The 18,624-nt window shown below is 40.5% G+C and overlaps 1 protein-coding gene across 2 annotated transcripts; it reads left to right on the top strand.

The window, feature by feature from the left end:
• Positions 1 to 1,264: 1,264 nt before the first annotated feature.
• Positions 1,265 to 18,274, top strand: si:dkey-33c9.6 (active breakpoint cluster region-related protein). Of its 2 annotated transcripts, none has more exons than XM_044097161.1 (22): positions 1,265 to 1,694; positions 1,840 to 1,943; positions 4,357 to 4,461; positions 6,645 to 6,875; positions 7,013 to 7,120; positions 7,217 to 7,268; positions 7,380 to 7,432; positions 7,837 to 7,974; positions 8,091 to 8,212; positions 8,337 to 8,493; positions 8,606 to 8,725; positions 8,847 to 8,922; positions 11,101 to 11,196; positions 11,395 to 11,466; positions 12,355 to 12,452; positions 12,607 to 12,705; positions 15,424 to 15,587; positions 15,862 to 16,001; positions 16,245 to 16,379; positions 16,696 to 16,801; positions 16,889 to 17,030; positions 18,086 to 18,274. In XM_044097161.1, exons 1-22 carry the CDS (start codon positions 1,643 to 1,645, stop codon positions 18,185 to 18,187), a joined length of 2,472 nt encoding a protein of 823 aa, XP_043953096.1. In that variant the 5' UTR covers positions 1,265 to 1,642; the 3' UTR covers positions 18,188 to 18,274. The 2 variants fall into 2 exon arrangements, with proteins under 2 accessions (XP_043953096.1, XP_043953095.1); XM_044097160.1 differs by having other exon boundaries at positions 11,392 to 11,466.
• Positions 18,275 to 18,624: the final 350 nt, after the last annotated feature.

Raw genomic sequence — 18,624 nt, 5'->3', positions numbered from 1 at the left:
TGCAGATTATGAACTTTTTTTGTCCTCTGAAAGTTCTGTCACCACAAAACATGAAGACGAAAGGAGAACCCTCCTCCTGTGCAAAGCGTCTCCATCATCCTGTACATAGTTTCCATGGCGACCAGATAACAGGAGAAAGGCTTTGTAGCACAACTGCTTTGTTTAGCTCCCTACATCCACATCCATCTGGGTTCACAGGAACTAAAGATTTGAATAAAAACACTTTGATGTCTTGTTGATGTGAAGCCCCTTCTTCCTTTTTTTTTTGCTGTTTGTTCAAATAAAAATAGTTAAAACTGCTGCATCCTTTGGCCTCCGAATGAAGAAATTTGCAGATCACATGTGAAAGTGGAACCTAATCCAACTCCAGTGGAAAGATAACATGTAATAAATAGATCATAAAAAGGAAGTTGCTGTTGTTAAGTTGCTGCAACATCAAGAAGTGTAAAGTTAATAATTATTTTAGTTTTGTCTGGCCAGGTGTGTAAATCTGAACTGAAGTCATAAACTTGTCTGATGGTCCATGTTATCAGCAGAAAGTTCCTCCTCAGAATAACTGTAGAGGAACCTCACTTCTCATGGAGACGGGACTTTGAAATCATTACTTTGGATTAGTAAAAACCGGTGAAGCTGAACAAACCAAACTGTTGAGTTTTGTTTTGCTTTTTTCACTTTTTGATTTTTATGAAGTTCTACTAATTAAACCATATTTTTATGTGGCACAGATGGTTCACAGATTGTTTTAACTGATTGCAACAACCTAGTGTTTGTTTTTTTTTCCAGCATTTTGAGCCGTAAAGGGATTTTTACAATCTAGAAAGTTAATGTGAATACAGACGTTTTTTTCTTATTTTAATCATCTACATTGAATTAAATAATATAGTTTAATTGTTTTATTTCTAAAATGTCTTAGAGTTTCTGTACATATGTATGTCTCAGTCTGCATCTCTGTGCAAATGACAAAACCCTTCATCAAAAAAGTAAAATTTAAAAAAAAGTTCCCCTGATAATCATCTCGGTTGCACAGGTGTCGATCTGAATCTGTGCTTTCAGTCGTGCTCCAGCAGGGGGCGCCGTTGAATTACAAAAAGGCCACGCAGACCCAGAAGCAGGAGAAAACGAGACCCGTTTGTCTTTGCTGCTCATAAAACAAACATAACAAAACAAACTAAATTAATTACTCAGAATTCCTCTATCTTGTACTTTGCAATATTTTTTTTAGCTTTATCCTAGTTTGCTTTCAAATATTGGTTTATGATTAATGTCAATGTTTAATGTCAATGCTTGTCAGAGAGCAGAAAACTCAAAAGCCACTTGAGCGTCCAGTCGGTGTGGCGACGTTTCGAGCCGCAGCCTCTGTTCAAACAGCGTCACTGAGGGAAAAAAAACAAAACAAAAAACAAAAAAAGAAAAAGAAAAAACGTTTTTCACAGGAAGCAACAGCGAGGAATGGGTCCATCAACAGGTGCGCGGTTCTCATCAACTTTTACTGACTTTCCTCACAGACAGGAAGCTGCTGTGTTTTCCTCTTAACGCTCATTCTTAACTGAAAGAGGAAGTTTCCTCTCCCCCATCTGGGTGCGATCAAGCACCGCGTCTCCAGTCCCGTGCTTGAGCGGCGAGCAGCGGCCTCCTCTCCGCCATGAACGTCTACCAAGAGGCGCTGTGCTACCTGGAGTCCCACCATGCGGCAGGTGAGGAGGAGGAAAGATGCAACTGATGCACTTTATCTCGCTTTTGATGACACGTCTGTCTGGTGTCACTTCACGCGGAGCTTTTATTTTATTTTATGTTTTTAACGCTGCTTCCTCATTGTTGCCGATTGTGTTTACTCCGCAGCTGAAGCAGGAGGAGAGGTCCTGGAGGATGTTTTCCAGGAGGAGGCGGTCTCCTGCTTCCTCTCCCCTCTCAGCTCTGAGAGCATTGACTTCCCTGACACCCCGGTGAGTCTGACCGCATCCCAAATGTTTCATCACGTCACTCAGTGGACGCGCATGGGTTTCTCGTTGTCTCTGGCGGGCTGTTAAGTCTTTCAGTGGTTTGATTTCCATAATGCCAACAGGAATACGATGACGCGTTCAAGGCCAAATGCAAAACGTGTATGATCCCTGGGTTTCAGAAACCTTCAGCACCAACTGCTCTACACGTACCAGAGAAATATGAAACTTTCACCGTATGCGTGCTCGCGTTTTGTAACATGCCTATGACACTTTAGTTTGCTTTATTCAAAGAAAACGAAGGCTGGACGTAAATCGTTCCAGGGTAAATAACAGGCCACTGCACTGATTGCAATTCCTCCTTGGATTATTACTTCCTCTTTCGTCCTTCCGTGTTTTTTTTTTTTTTGGGGTTGTTTTAAAAACAACTTTAATATAAGTGACAAGAACCAAGGTGAGTCATGAAATACTAAATGAACATTTACTAAAAATGAGGACGTTTTTTGACGTAATGGAAAGAGTGGTTAAGACAAATTAGTCCTGTGTTAAGACACTTTTATACAGCAGGACAAAAAGACAAAAATAAATAAGTTCCTCGATACGTTTCGACTTAAAAAAAAAAAGCAAAAAATGCTTCGGCGCCAACAAGAGTGACACAGAAGAGATAGTCCTTCTTTCCTTCTCTTTAAGAATATTTTCCCCAAAATTTTATCATGCTGCTGCACTAGCAGATATTTATTTATTTGAAGAATAAAAAAATAAATAAAATTATCAAGAGTGCCAATAAATGTGGAGAGTGATGTGTTTCAAACAGATAGAAGCAAAAAAAAAAAAAAAAAACAAAAAAAAAAAAACAAGAAAAGAGCAGTTAGTAAAGAATAAATAGAAGTACAAAAGCAAAAGTTACAAAAAGCAATGCTACATTTTTAATAAACAAGAAAGACTTTCATAGTAAATGGTGTTGCTTGTTGATTTTATGCAGGAGACGTGTCAAAAGGTCAGAGGTTTGGCAGATTTCACACGAGAAGGAAAACTGACGTTCACTGATGCAAAACAACAACCTCAGGAAAGCTGCAGGGAAGATATAAGCGCCTGGATGCAGATAACCATCTCAGACTTCATCGTTTTCGACAAAGTTCAGGCAACAGCTGCTAAAAACCAAAACAGAAGAATTTAAAGTTTGTTTAAGTCAGCCGAGAAGCTGAACTCGGTGTAGCGATGCAGTGACGGTCAAATCTTTACATGCACTCACCAATGTATACAACAAAGGGAATTCATTTCGGCATTTTGATGTGGCTCGTGCTTTATGCATCATTGCAACCAGCAACTGCAATGATGTCTTTAAAGTAATGACAGGGTGAAGTTATTGTTTATATATATATATGTATATATATATATGTATATATATATATATATATATATATATATATATATATATATATATATATATATATATATATATATATATATATATATAATATATTTGGTTAAATGACGGTTAGCGAGCTGCACATCTACGATATTATGTTTGTGGCCATCAGCAAATAACCGACAACAACAGATGATGCTACCACCATCGTGTTCAACATAGTTCTAATCCACAAGATGGATAACTTTACGTCTCATCTGACCACAAACCTGCACGCCAGCAGATATTTGACTTCTTTCTGTGTGTGTGGGTGTGTGTGTGTGTGTGTGTGTCGGTGGAACTTGACGGTGTGGTTTTGGAGCAGCTGCACCACCACCCTCTCAGTCATTGGTGACGTGTCGTCGTTTCCATGTGGTTTTTCAAATCTTCTGGTTTATGTCAGACCAGAACCTCTCTGGTGGGCTGTTCTTGGAAATCTTAACCAGCTTTCTCTCCTTGGAGGTGGCAGTTTGGGTCAAACGAACGGAAGTCGGACACAGATGAGTGTGGAAGCGGAACAAAGATCCCGAACACTGATATTAACTTTGTCAATGTTTAAAAGTCATGGCATCATGCAAAATGATGCCAGCATCCACTAGATAGCAATGAAAAGTGTGTGTATTTTTCTGCACACTGCTGAAGAATATTTAACCAAGTATTAGCATGGGGTGGTGCAGTTAGAGAAGCAACATATGTGTTATATTAAACCCAAAGAAATCGCATGAATTCCTTGAAGTTGCATCATCATTTCACCTTGGACAGCAACCTCAAATAAATCATTTTGAATCCTAAATCAGTTTTAATTCATAATGCCTTTGATGTGCGCATGCAAACGTCTGGCCAGATCTCTAAACAAGTTGATGAATTTGCTTATTCAAATTGCTTCGAGGTGCTTCACCTGAGAGATCTCAGCTGGTTTTCTGTCAGTGTCTCCCGCCTCACTGGCAGCGTCGCAGTTCATGTGGCGGCAACACCTTCGTTTTACTGACTGATTTCATGCGTCGCTCCCAGACGGCATGCAGCCGCGAGGAGATGCTGGAGAAGAGGCTGGTGGTCCTGAGGGGCATCCTGGACAGCGAGGAGGTGTACCTCAGGGAGCTGGACGCCCTGCTGGCGGTAACGATAACAAACTCTTGTTTCTGTCATTATTTCACACACTTTGCTTTCAGTCTGACCGCAGCGTATTCTTTCTTGCCTCTAAGTCAAGTCATGTACATAAAAGTTTGCTTTCACTCTAAACCTTAATGCACAATTTTACTCGTTGCTGCATAACTTCCTTTTTATTATTCAGCTGCTCCTGCGCTCGTGAAAAAGTCTGAGTCAGCAACCCCCTCCCATCCCCTCTTCATTTATTTAACTTATGCATGCATTAGTGCAGCTGAAGATAATCTTTCATTTTGTGTTTGGACTGCGCTGTGTCTGAAAATGGAGACAAACGCCTGTTTCAGTGAGCAACACTTGGCCAGATGTCACTTATTACACCAAATGTGGCCGCTTCCCTCTTCCTGGATTGTTCAACCATTGTATATAAGGTTCCCCTTTCTCTTAAAAACCGAAGCAGTTCTCAGCTAATGCGACTTATCTAAAAATAAAACACGGGGAGGCGTGGAAACATTCAACGCCTATTTAAAACCAAACCAAACTTAAGATCTCGACTGACAAGTTAAATCGACATCCACAAAATTCTGTTTCTGACTTGATATTTTCTGCATGAGGAACCACCGTAAGAAATTTATTTCTGTCCATTATTCAGAATTGTGCAACAGTAATTTCACTATTAGCTGCTGCACAGACATGTAGATGACAAATCAAACAAAAATCCTGTTTTTGTTACAAGAAGTGACAGAAAGTGCAAAAAAAAAGAAAAAGAAAAAAAAAAGCAGAGCTGGAACGGTTTAGGTGAAAGCATATTGATTTTTACACATTTTATCAATCAAATCAGACTGAGTTTAAGCTTTTGTGTAAAGAAAAATTTAAGTCATTCTGTAAGGGGTTCACCGATTGATCAATAAGTCCTGATTTCCTTAATTTAGATATTGACATGCAAAACCAACACCTGTCCTCCTCAGCAAACGTTTAACAATCAGTCATTGTCCCTTTTGTCTAAACTTTTCATTTATATTTGAGAGCGGTGTCTTACTGTGAGGCTAAAACAAGCTTGTGTTTGTTTCACAGGGGTTGTTTAATGTTTTTTAATAAATAATGATGTGAACTGTTTGTATCCGTCAGCTCTTTGATGGCTGTTTAAGAAAGCTTTTATATGAATTCATTTGCTGTTTAAACGAGTGTAAGAACAGAATTATCCTGTTGTTGACCAATGTTGAATATAGAGCAGCAAGATGCTCATCTGTACTTTGGAGACATTAATGTGACTCCATCCTAAATAGTTAGGGACTTTATTTTATATACTTTTTATTCTTTTATTTTTATTAATAGTGTGTTTTTTTTGTTGCTTTTTTTCCCCTCCGTGAGGTGCATATTGCGGCGTTATAACCGTCACGGTCAGTTATGAATAAAGGGTCAGTTGTGAATCTGTATTCGTGAAAATCTTTCTTCGAATATCGGTGATTGGCCAATAACTGCAGTCGGTTCACTCCTACTCTAGAAACAGTGTCAGTACTTTTGCAACCCACCTCCACTCCGGACAGGTTGTTCAAACTGAAAACCGTTCAGGACGACGAGTTACACCAACTGAAGTAGCAATAAAAACTGTTAGACAGTGTTTGGAGTGTGGGCGTGTCTACTAGGTTTCTCAAAGGATAAGTTTAGACACCCAGATGATCACTGGATGCTGTTTGTCTCCCATGCAAAGGATAAGCATGAAACATGAACCAACACATGGAAGCTGCAGCAGCAGCAGATGTCATCATCATCAGCAGCAGCAGCAGAAGCAGCTTCCTGCCAGACTTGCTGTTTTGCATTCAGGCCAAAATATTTGATCTGAATCTTTTCTGTGTGAAATAAAATGTTTTGTGAGAAGGTGAATGCTGGTGGTTTTGCTCAGCGGTTTGCATGCATTAGTCATGTGACTTTGCTATCACAGTGAAAACATGTCGCATTATACTGCGATGTGAGAACTGAACTCTGCAGATCTCTCTCTCTCTACGTGTGTGTGGGTGTGTGTGTGTGTGTATGTGTGTGTGCTCTGCTGTCGCTTGTCTGCGTGTTGTTCACACCTTTAGACCCATTTTCTCCTTTTTCATTTTTATGCCCTTCACTCCAGTATGTTATTTTCACCAGCAGTTGGCCTTTAGCTTTGTTTTATTTTTATTAAATTTTTTCAACACCTCCCTCCGCAGCCCATGAAGGCTCTGCGGGCCTCGGCCGGGACGTCCCAGCCGGTGCTCTCCAGTCAGCAGGTGCAGACGATTTTCTACCAGATCCCGGAGCTCAGAAATGCTCACCAGAGCTTCTACTCCGGCCTGAAGGCCCGACTCGGCGCTCACGCGCCACCGGAGAGCGGCTCCAGTCAGGACGTGCCGTCGTGCAGCAACTCTGAGCTGGAGATGGGAGACCTGTTTCTGAAACTGGTACGTTTGCTCCTGCTCTGGGTGCTGCTACACTTCAAGTCTCGGCACAGATTTTCAAATGTATCTATGGCTACACGTTCAAACACACAACTTCCGACTACCTCGTGTTTTTTTGTTTGTTTTGTTTTTTCTTCCAGGTAAACCATCTCGGGTTGTACGGAGGATTCATCGAAAACTACGAGAAAGCGTTGGAAGTGGTCAGCAAGTGCACACAAGCGAATCCTCTGTTTCGGACTCTTGCTGAGGTACAGAAGGCCCTGTAACGCAAGAGGGGAACTTTTAAGTGCGTGTGTGTGTGTGTGTGTATGTGTGTGTGTCACTTTACCTGTTGCCTTTTCCAGACCTTGTACATTAACGGTGCCAATAAAACTCGGACGGCGTACACTCTAGAAGGTAAGAAGGGTGGATATTTATTCTTATTGGACACATCCAAGCCTGGGCGTGTTTAATTGATGTTTTCTCTCTCTCTCTTGTTTTTTTTTTCTTTGTTTTCTTTTTGTACAGCTCTGCTCTACAAGCCTTTGGATAGAATAACTAAGACCACACTAGTGCTGCGGGTGAGAAAACCTTGGAATGTAACACGAGCTCCCCTTCAGGGTTTCTACACGTTTCATTTGCTTTATGTTGGTTTTAGAATCTAAATCATGTGGCAAATTATGGAAAAAAAAATCAGAAGAAGGAAGGAAGACAATGAGAAAAGATGGAAAACAAAGGGTAAAAAAGGGGAAAATGTTTAGGAAGGACATAAAAAAGGAAAGGTAAATGGGGAACCAATGTAGGGCACAATTGAGGAAGAAAGGAAGGAATTAGAGGACAGAAAAAAATACATTTTGCAAACAGTTAATTTATCTTAACTATTTTAGAGAAATAGTTAAGATTACCCCCGTTTCCATGTGAAACAAAACCTCTGTTCGGCTCTGCTTTGATTTTGACTGAAGAACCTCGGTCTGCGGTTTGGCAGGATCTCCTGAAGACGACGCCAGTGGAGCACAAAGACTACGCAGCCTTACAAGAAGCTCTCAGACTGTCTCAAAGCTTCCTGTCTGGTGTCAACGAGAGTTCACAGAGCAAACGGGAGGTGACGCTCTCTCACGGCATGGTGAGTCCTGCAGCATCTCAGCTCTGCAGAGCCGAACTCGGAGCAGATCAAACAGACTCACCGGGACGAAAATGCTCCTCAGATTTGAGCGTGTTTTCTTTTTTCCCCACCGCCAGAGGCGACAGCTGATGCGCGACGGCTTCGTGGTGGACGCGAGCGACGGCGTCCGCAGCCTGCGTCACTTCTTCCTCTACACCGACCTCCTGCTGTGCACCAGATTCAAACACGCAGGCAGAGGGTGAGCTCCGCACCTGAACACGTAGCTGCCTTGTGGGAAACGTGGTCTCAATTAAGCGGCTGCTGTCGCCACGGGAACGTGATGGCTGTGAAACCTTGAAAACCACTGCTTGTGTCGGTTCCAGGAAGCAGGACCAGTACAGGTTCAGCTGGTACCTGCCTCTGGCGGGACTCAGGCTCCGCTGGGTGGCAGATCACGAGCTGCCTCCCGACACCGCCGTTCGCCTGCTCACCTTGAGGACCAAGATGTTCCTCCTGCGGCAGCAGCTGCAGCAAAATCCGGTGCGTGTTATGAAAACCTTTTTTTTAAATTTTTTTTATTTCATTATTATATTTAAAAAGGTCTGTTTTTATCAAAGCGAATAGTTAAACATCGACATTTCTCCGTATGAAGAAGGGCGCCAGAGGCTTGACTTTGACAGCTCGCAGCAGGAAGAAACTGGAACAAATGGAGCTGCTGCTTCTCACACACTCCCCAGTTTACAGACTGGACCTGCACAGCCCCAGTGGCAAGGTACAAAACACACACACACACACACACACACACACAGGTTTGGTAATATTTTTATTACCTGTACAGTCCTAATTCATAACGAACAAGATCTATGAAAGAATCTGTGTTTCTGTCACCACAGAGTCACACTTTGTTCTTCCCCTCTCTGTATGAGCTGGAAGAGTGGAGAGACACCATCCACAAACTCACCACAGGAAGTGAGTTCACAGCTAGCTTACAGTCAACACACGATCCCAATCACTGATGTTTGAGTGGATGCAGGCAAATCTAGAAAGTCATGAGCCTGTGTGATCAACCTCTGTAACCTGTTGGCATGTTTTCTACGTTTCAACCACGAACTTCAATGCAGCTATTTAGTATTTAAAGTTGCTGACTGATGCTAAGTTGTGACCACCTGTGATGTGGAAGGAAAAATAGACAGGAAAAAAAAAAACTGTTGGGAGAAATCTTGCAAAAAGACTTGAGACTGGAGGATGCTTAGTTTCCGGCGATGTCTAGATCAGAGCAGGTTCATGTTTCATGGCTGAAAAACGCATCGCAAAATAGATAACTATTATTTTTTTGGTTTTGTTTTAGATATCTGAAATACTACCAAACTGGTGACTTGACAGTTTCTGTTTTGTTCACAATTTCCTCTCAAGTTGTTGTCCCCTTTCACTCCACATTGTTGTTATTTTTAATAAAACATGAGGTAAAATGTGTAACTTGCTCAACAAATGGTTTCTGGGTAACCAAAGAGAGAGTGAGCTGTTGCTAGGTTACCAAAGAGAGAGAGAGAGAGTGAGTTAGTTGGTGCCACCAACCTTGTTTAGCTGGTTAGTGAGAGCTTACTCTCACTAACCATATATATATATATATATATATATATATATATATATATATATATATATATATATATATATATATATATATATATATATATATATATATATATATATATATATATATTCAGATATACTCTTGTTAAGGTAGAAAAATTATCACTCAGTGCCAATTTAAAGAGGAGAGTCACATGTATAAATTAAAGACAATTCATTGGTTTAGATAAATAAAACCATCTGGGTCAGAGTGGACGGATAGCTAGTCGACCCGCTGACCTTCCTCTGCACACAGAGAGAAAACGGCTCCCTCAGGGCATTCTGTTCTGATCAGAGCCCAGATTATGTATATTGATGAAGAAGGACTTCAGTGGAGTATCTATATGTCACACTTAGATACTGATACTTTATCGAACTATAGGTCATGCTACATGTCAGTGAGGTATCTAGGGCAGGAAGTAACCATGGAGCTGAAGCACTGTGTTTATCTCAGTTTTACGTCAAACGACATTTGTTTGACAATATGCCGCAAAAGTTCAGAGAGAGATCGGCCGTCTCGCATGTGCAAGTCGGCTTTAAAAATGTGAAGTTGCTACATTTTTAACTCGGCCTGAACTTTTTTTATTGGGTGAGACGGGAGATAATTTATGTCAGTTCTTCAAAACCAACGACGTACTCCATGAAGGGTGGCTGAATATAAAAGCACGTCCCACTTAAAAAAGAAAACTGTTTCCCTTTCCAAATAAAATACATTGAAGTTTGTGGTTTTAACATAATGTGAAAAGGTTTGGGAGCTGTGAAACCATATGTAGGCATTTTCTTGTCATGCATTGTCAGATTTGAAGACAGATTGTGTTTTAAAGTGTAACTGATATAATAAAAATGTAATAAAAAGCCTCCCACATTGTTACTTAGCAGTGCAGAGTTTTGGCTTCCAAGGATTACTTTTCAATAATTAGGTTTCGTGTTTTCAAGCTTTTCCGTGGCTAGCTGTGGCTTCTGCCGCTCTTCTATAAAAACCGTCATTTGTTTATTTATTAGAAATGAGGTTATGTGGAGTGACCACAAAGAGTCAGTACCTTATTTGTAGTTGTGTGCAGTCAATGTGATCAGGGTTCAATTCTCACAACTATATTAGGTTTTATAGCAATCTGTCAGGCTTGATGCTTTCAAATGTTTTCATCTCGTGCCAATGATTAACTTAATTTAAGACCTGTTGAAATAAAAAGCCTAATGTACACGTGAGAAACTGAATTATCCAACCGTATTTGTGTCAAATACATACATAAAGTAAGAAAGAAATTAGATGTTGCTTTTTTTTTTTAACTTTACCTCTATTACATTTCTACTACAAGTAGTTTCTTTGGGAATTCCTATTTTGTTTCCACTTCAACTAAAAGTGTCATTTTGAGGCACAGGTAAAGAAATCCCAGTTAAATCATGGGGGAAACGCTTAAAATCAGCAGATTATAAAAGGTTTTTTTGGACGAATCACTAGAGTTATTTCTATTATCGTCAGTCCTCTGAGCTGATTGGATCTTTTGTGTCGTTTGTCAGACGTTGAAACCATCCCTCCGGACCTGCTCACGCTCACCTCTGCCTGTGTGAAACTGAGAATGACGCAGCAGCCACATCTGAACAGCTCTGTCGCCGGTACAAACCCCTTCACCTTCTCTAGCCTGCTTTTCCCTCTGCCACAGAATCACATCCTGTGTCTATAACCAGATATCCTCACTGCTTTTGCACAGCAACATTTCCCACATCTCGATTCAAGAGCTCTAGAAGTCTGTCCTGGATTAGTGTTGCGCTCAATGACTGGCTCAGTCCGTTGTCTCTGTATCTCACCAGCAGAAGATGAGAAGTCGTTATGTGGGACTGTCAGTGTGGCGATCCATTCAGCTTCTGGCCTGCAGGAACCAGCTTGTATGTATCTTGACATTTAAATGGCTATATGAGGATTAAATATATTCGGGTTTGCACCTTTTTGCACTCTCCTCTATCAAATTGGTAGAGCTCAACCAAATCTGATTTTGCTGGTTTCAAACTTTTAAATTGAACTTTTAAGCGTAGTGCAAACAAATGTGAAGGATTGAGGTTCTGAAAGCCCAATGATTCTTTTCGTTATTTAATTTTATTTAAGTTATTTAATGTACAACTATTTCTCTCTGAATGCGAATGGCCTGATCAAATAATTAAAGCCCTGAAATCCACATGACATGGCAATAGTGGGTGTATCTGAACAGTGTCAGTGGTGTCCAAACATTTTGCCCAGTTGGTCAAAAGTACCTACAGAAAGAAAAAAAATTGTTTTCCAGATCAAAAACTGATATAATTTTATAGTTTTCATTTTTTTATCTGCTCACCAATTAACAAAACATGTAATATTTTAAGAAAACGTTTTCTAATTTCTTGTGATAAATAATCTGTAAATTATTGCAGATCAGAAAAATAAAAAGTGTCTCTTTTTTTTTTAAAGACGTCTAATTAACTGTTCTGTTTTTTTTGGTCAACATTCATGATTCGGGGCCTCAAGTCTGTTTCAGACTGAAAGTTGATTAACATTTAAGTGTCAATGTGTTATTTAATTAAAATGAAAGCATTTTCATTGCATTTTCCATAATACGACTAAATTTGTAGGTTTCCATCTGCATCAACTGCTGGTTCTGTCGGGCCGTGTTTGTACCAGTCCAAGTGCTGCAAATGGCCCCCCGGCTTCACTTTGAACACCCAGGATGTACAGAGAGATTCTAGGATAAATTTATAACACAGTACAGTCTGTGAGCGATGACGACGGTTCTGCTTCTGTTCCAGGTGTTTATGTGTGTGTGGAGGTGGATGGTTACGAGTTTTACGACAAACAAGCCCAGACACATTCGTCAGTCCGCAGCCTCAACCCGCTCTGGGACCAGGTGTGTATACAAGGCCTAGACCTGAGAACCAGCAAGCTTTAAACGTTGCAAGTACAGAAAGTCCAGCAGACGGTCAGAGCTGAAGTCTAAAATAGCGAGGAAGCGAGTCGCTGGTTTGTGCCAGCGCTAACAGCCTCTGTTTGGTCTGGAACAGGAGCTGTCCTTCCAGGTGGACGGGGCACAGAAGATGATGGTGCTCTGCGTGAGTCAGTCGGATGGGGAGGAGGCAGTTCTGGGAAAAACTACTGTACAGGTACAAAAGAACAAACCCCAGCAGAGAATCGCTCCAGGGCCTCTGGGTTTGAGGTGCAAAACTGAAGTGGAATTATGCATAGTCTTCAAAATATTTAATAGCAGATATAAAAAATATGACATGCAGTAGCACCTGCAGCTGTACGCACTGCGCATACCTTGGGATTTTCCTTTAAGAAAAGAAAATATATATTCATTGGTATTTTATTATCTAACCCACTTTACTATGAAGAAAATTGTCGGGGGAAAAAAAATGTTGTTTGTGTCAAAACAGTTTGTATGTAGCGCACAGCTGTGTGAGTCTGTGGGAGTGGGCACGCCGAAGCCTAAAGGTTATTAGTTTACTTTTGTTTATTTGGCGGCTTGTTGCTTTTTCTGTAAGCTAAATGTGAACATGCAGTGAAGCTAGTGGACCGCGCCTGAGCTCTTTACCGTGGACGCGGTTCTGGCGGGCGGCGCCCTTTTAACAGCTTTTTGTCTTTGTTTTTTTTTGTGAACTGAGGAGCTGATGGGATTAAATCTGCTGTTTTTGTTGGCCATGCGCATTATGCACATGTGGATTGTCTTTGTGTGTTTAGATTTTTCTGGGTTTGTGCGACACGCACACACATGATGCGCGGTAGAGATGTGGTTGTGCTCTTGTGGGTCAGGAGCAGTTATAATATTGTGCGTATCCTGCGATTATTTTCTGCACGCTCCCTGGGTGACACACATTTATTCTTAACTCGCAATAAAGTCCAGTGCATTCAACAAGATGAATTAGTAAATAGAGTTTAAATGTCTGCAGTTCATGAGCTCAATGAGGACGTTCTGGAGAAGTTTGAAGTAGGAGTGGGCTGTAAAAACAATATTCTAAGCTTTGAACATTTCTCCCAGCACTGATCAATACATCGAAAATAGAAAGAGTATTAGACAACTGCAAATCCACCAAACACTAGCTGTCCAGCTAAACCTGGGTAGGGAGAGCATTAATTAGAGATGCAACTAAAAGGCCCACAGTAACTCTGGAGGAGCTGTAGATACACAGAGCTCAGGTGGAAGAATCTCTCCTGGTCCTCATGGCTCACTGTCCTCCATACATGAGACATGTCACTGCTCTAGCTCATGCAATAAATTCACCACTAGCAGGTTTCTGCAGAACTTTGTGGCATCATGAGGTAAAGCAGTAAACGTATGAAAGGCGGTGCTCTGGTTAGATGAAAGCAACTTTTTAAACTTTTTGACCTACATGCAGAAAGCTTTGTGAGTGGTGCACCTCACCCACAATATACCTACCTCATGGTGGCTAAAAGCAAATACAAAAAAAAAAAAAAAAGTCCTTCCACTTCATGGCTTGGTACTAGTTTGTGTTGATCTACCACAATGAAATAGTTTGTGGTTCTAATATGACAACGGACTTGGATAGTTTTGCAAGACTTTGTAACTTTCCAAAGATGTAATTTCAATCCCAAAAGTGTGTTTTTAACATAAAAAAACTGCACTTTATTAGTTCTTCTTTTAACAACTTAGGCTTAAATAACTGAGAACTCAACAAAATTATTTTTAATTTAGGATATAGTTAGTCTTTTAGGATTGGAAGTATTCCTTGTATTTTAATCTTCTAATTTCTAAGAACTTATCCTGAAGTTTAAGTCTGGCTTTGTAATGAAATATATCAAACAAATCAGTAAAAACTTTTCTTTTTTTTTAAACTACTGAGAGTTTGTTATAGGAACAGATAATGCACACTCAATAACACCTTAATGTTATTGAGTGTGCATTAATCCACAGCTCGATCCAATAAGAACCAAAGCAGCTAGAAGTGTTTACAAGCTGCGACATTTGGCACAGAGGCGCAGAAAGTGAGGAAGCTCCACCTCTTCATGAAGCCATTCCTCTTTTTTCTTGCTTTCATACATGCAAATGAGTCATTTGCACAACTATTGGTAGTTTATAATATGCATAAGAGAAGCTGTTAAACTTTTATTCTGTTAAAGGAAGCACCTAACCTTGACTTTCACAAACAGTGTTTGTGTGTTTTAACTGTTTGCATATTCTGTTATACAGTGATGTGTGAATGTGATGCATATTTTCATCAGGAATATTTGCACTCATGGTAAATGTAAAATGGCTGCAAATGATTTCTTTTTTTTATGTGACATTGATAGAGTTATATTTCAAAAGAGTTGAAGCTGATATAAAAAAAAATCACTATAATATCAGCAATAACCAAAGTAATGCACACATGCAAAAAACATCTGAGCAAAGTCATTTTTCACATAAATTCATAAAAGAAATGGGCCGCTGCCTCGTCATATTTACATCACGGCGAAACAGGAAGTGATGGATTTTTCACTTAATTAACGGGCTGTTTAACTTTATAAAAAGTAAATGTAAAAAATATTTCTGCTCCATTTTATGAGGAGCTGTACGGGTGCCAGTAAGTGCCAGACAGATGATTTAGCAAAAAAAATTTAAAAATTAAAGTATTTTTTTTAACGTAGGATTCATTTTCCTCACTAAATGAATGCATTCAAATTAATAGTTGGATGTATTTTTATTTACATGAGATTATGCAACAGCTGCTGGAGGTGTTAAAAGGTGGAGGTGCTGTATTTGAAAAGGTGTAGAAAACATTATATTTAGTTTCAGTTTGCTACAGCAGGTTATTTAGAATAAAACAAGTCTTAAGTTAAATCTTATTTTCTAAGATTTTTTTTTTGTATCTCTTCTTGCCAAGTTGGAGTCTTCAAGCCTGAGTAGTCGGTGGAGGAGGCAGACGCTCCAGCTGGGCCAGCTGGAGGTGACTCTCTCCCTGAAGTACTGTCCGCACCAGCTGGAAGCTCCGGGCGCCCCAATTCAACAACCACCTGTCTTCTGTGTCCCCATCGAAAAGGTGGCCCAGTAAGTGCCTGTCTGATACCTCGGTGGTGACAGAAGAGCTCCCTTAAAGCCGAAAGCGGCAGTTCCATGCAGGGTTCTGGTTCCATTGCGCGCTCGTTCGTGTGACAAAACAGAAGTGCTTGGTCTCTGTGGTAAAGTGGGCAAAGCAGAAGTGTGGCCCCAGATGAGCGAGAACAGATGAGCGAAGAACCGAAACAAATTCTGAGTCAGCTTGGACTTGTTTATAGACGCTACAACTCCCCCTCCCCTCCTAACTTTTATATTCTGTCCTCAGGCAGGAAGGAGTGTTGGTTCCTCATGTGGTGAGATGCTGCACGGAGGAGGTGGAGCGGAGAGGAATGGACGAGGTGGGAATCTACAGGATTTCAGGCACCGCCACGGACATCAGCTCGCTCAAGGCTGCGTTCAACACCAGTAAGAAAACGCAGCAGGCAAACACACATGTTTTATGCAGGTGTACTTCAAATTGACCTGAGCACGAGTTTCACATTTGCACTGTGAGAACATCTGGGTTGTAAACTTTCTCATAAACTATGAGGGTGCAAACACTCGCTGCGTTACATGCGTTTTCATGCTCCTAGAAGGAAGGAAGTGCGGACTTAACGTCGATAGGGTAATATTGATGATAATAATCATTAGCTTTGTCTGTCTGCTCAGATCTAAGGGAAGCAGTGAGCAGACTGAGAAGTGCTGAAGTGAACACGGTGTCTGGCGTCCTCAAACTTTACTTCAGAGAGCTGCCGGAGTCTCTCGTGCCACCTGATCTGTTCCAGAGTCTAGCTAAAACTCTGGGTAAGACCAACACATCCCAGACACGCCACGTGCACATTTCAGAAACAGACTTGGAGGATTTTAAAGTTATTAATTCTGAGGTTGTTGTTTAAAAATTATAGTCCTCTCCAAGTTCCTTTTGTTTTTATACGTCATGGAGTTACAGTTGCTGTAACCCCTGGTGAGGATGTGCACAAAGCCTTAAAAAAGGCTTTTATTGAGAATGAGTGACCCCAGGATGCTAATCTATGCTTTTCCAAGCTAATCTGTGAGCTGCAGATTAGCCTGAAAAATGCCAGCCTTTACTGTAGCATCATGTTGTAACTCTGCCCTGCAGATATCCAGGACATGAACTCGCGGCTCGTCTCCATGCTGTCTCTGCTGCAGTCCTGTCCTGACGTCAACCGCAACACTTTCCTTTACCTCATGCATCATCTGCAAAGGTCTGCTAATCTGTTGCTCGTTGTGAACAAGAACCTGTAAATAAAGAGGACAAACATAATTTTATACTTGTTTTATTTTTTTTTTAGAGTTGCTAAGAGACAAGATGTTAACAAAATGACGCTGATGAACCTGGCTACAATTTTTGGTCCCAGCCTCTTGCGCCCCCCGGTGGCAGGATTGGAGCACAACGGAGTCAGAGTGGACATCTCGCAGGAGGTGGCGATTCAGGTCAGAACACAATTAAAGTTTAGTCTGGAGAAAAATGATAACCCTGAAAAGTTTTAACCAAACAAAGTAAAGAAATATGTCATTAACTTCTGGTTGACGTTTTAACGAGACAGCATCCAGTGCACACAAATAGCTGGTGTGAAAAATGGTTTGATGTTTTTTTTTTGTTTTTTTTCTGACAAAAAGTGTCTTTATAGCCACATATATGTATTTATAAATGTGTCTAAAACGATGTGCAGACAGAAAACAAGTTTTTCACAACATATTCTATGCACAGTACTAATTCAAGTGTTGCTTTAAAAGAATTCAAAAACATTTAGGTTGTAGTTCAAAACTTTTGAAAGTAGTTTCTGTTAAAAAGGCTACAAGCAGTCTGTGGTAGATTATTATCTTAATCATTTAGTATAAATCCCCGATGGGGAACAAAATTCAGCTGTTTGGAAAAATGTCAGGTCAACAAATAGTCACAGATGCAATTTTATAAACTGCTAATTGTCGCTATGTGTACCTTGCAGGCAGTAAGGTACACAGAAAATTGAGACAGGGGGCCCTGACATGCAAAATGAAAAACAAAAGTGAAAGCAAAGCCGCATAGAGATGAAGATAATATCTCACCATGCTGTCCAGACACATTAGAAAAGCAGTTGCATTACTGTGCCTGCGAAGATTGCAGGAAAAATATCGGTTATTTCCTTTGTGGTGTAATTGTCCTTCTTGCTGCCTGAAACCACATCTGGTGCAGCGCGTAGCAAAGGTAGAAGTGAAACGACAACATGGGGAGTAAAAGGAGTAACGGTTAACGCCAGTCACAACAAAAATGACATAAAATTAATTACAATAAAAATATGGCAGAATGCCATAAGACTTGCTTCAGCAGGAAAAGTGGAGTCTCAGTTTCAGCAGTTGCTTATTTTTTATTAATTTTTTTTTTGTGTGTGTGTTTTCTTCTAATTGAAGTAGGACAACAAAAATAATGCCGATTGTTGCAGCAACACTTCCATGACTTCTGCTCTTTTCCTTCTTCATGTTGCGAGTCTTTGTGTGTTGGTTCTCAGGTCCAGGTGGTTTTCTCCTACCTGCAGAGCGACAACCTCCCTGAAGCCCAGACCTCTGTGCCGTACGGCTCAGACACCGAAGAGGAGACCACCCACATGTGAGACCACCGGCAGGAGGTCAATGTAACAAGAGGGGAGACGTGTAAGCTCAACTGTAAGATAATAAACTTAATTTATTGTTTAAGAGAACACGAAACTTGTTTTTTGGTCGTATTTTGCAACATTTAGAGGTTTTGCGTTTTTACTTCATGTGGCAGTTTCACTTTGCTTTTTAGGGGACAAACAGAAAATTCAGACTTGAAACAGAAAGACGGGATTTGAACACAGTGCCGTCTTGCTGTGGGGCAACAGTAGTAACCTCCATATCCTCCATGCTAAAATATGCTATAGAAACCTTAAAGAACCCGTTCAGTAGTTTAAAATTATGTTATGTGTTTGTGGATTTTTCATTACTCCAAGTCATGCATGGAAAATTCAACTGTTTTTTGAGGAGCATATCTAAAACATTTGAAAGAAAATGCAGCATCTAAAACTGAAAC

Source organism: Gambusia affinis, linkage group LG18, assembly GCF_019740435.1.
Source record: "Gambusia affinis linkage group LG18, SWU_Gaff_1.0, whole genome shotgun sequence".
Classification (NCBI taxonomy): Eukaryota; Metazoa; Chordata; class Actinopteri; order Cyprinodontiformes; family Poeciliidae; genus Gambusia; species Gambusia affinis.
Note: the sequence above shows the minus strand (reverse complement) of the source record. Positions and strands in the feature narration are given on the sequence as shown.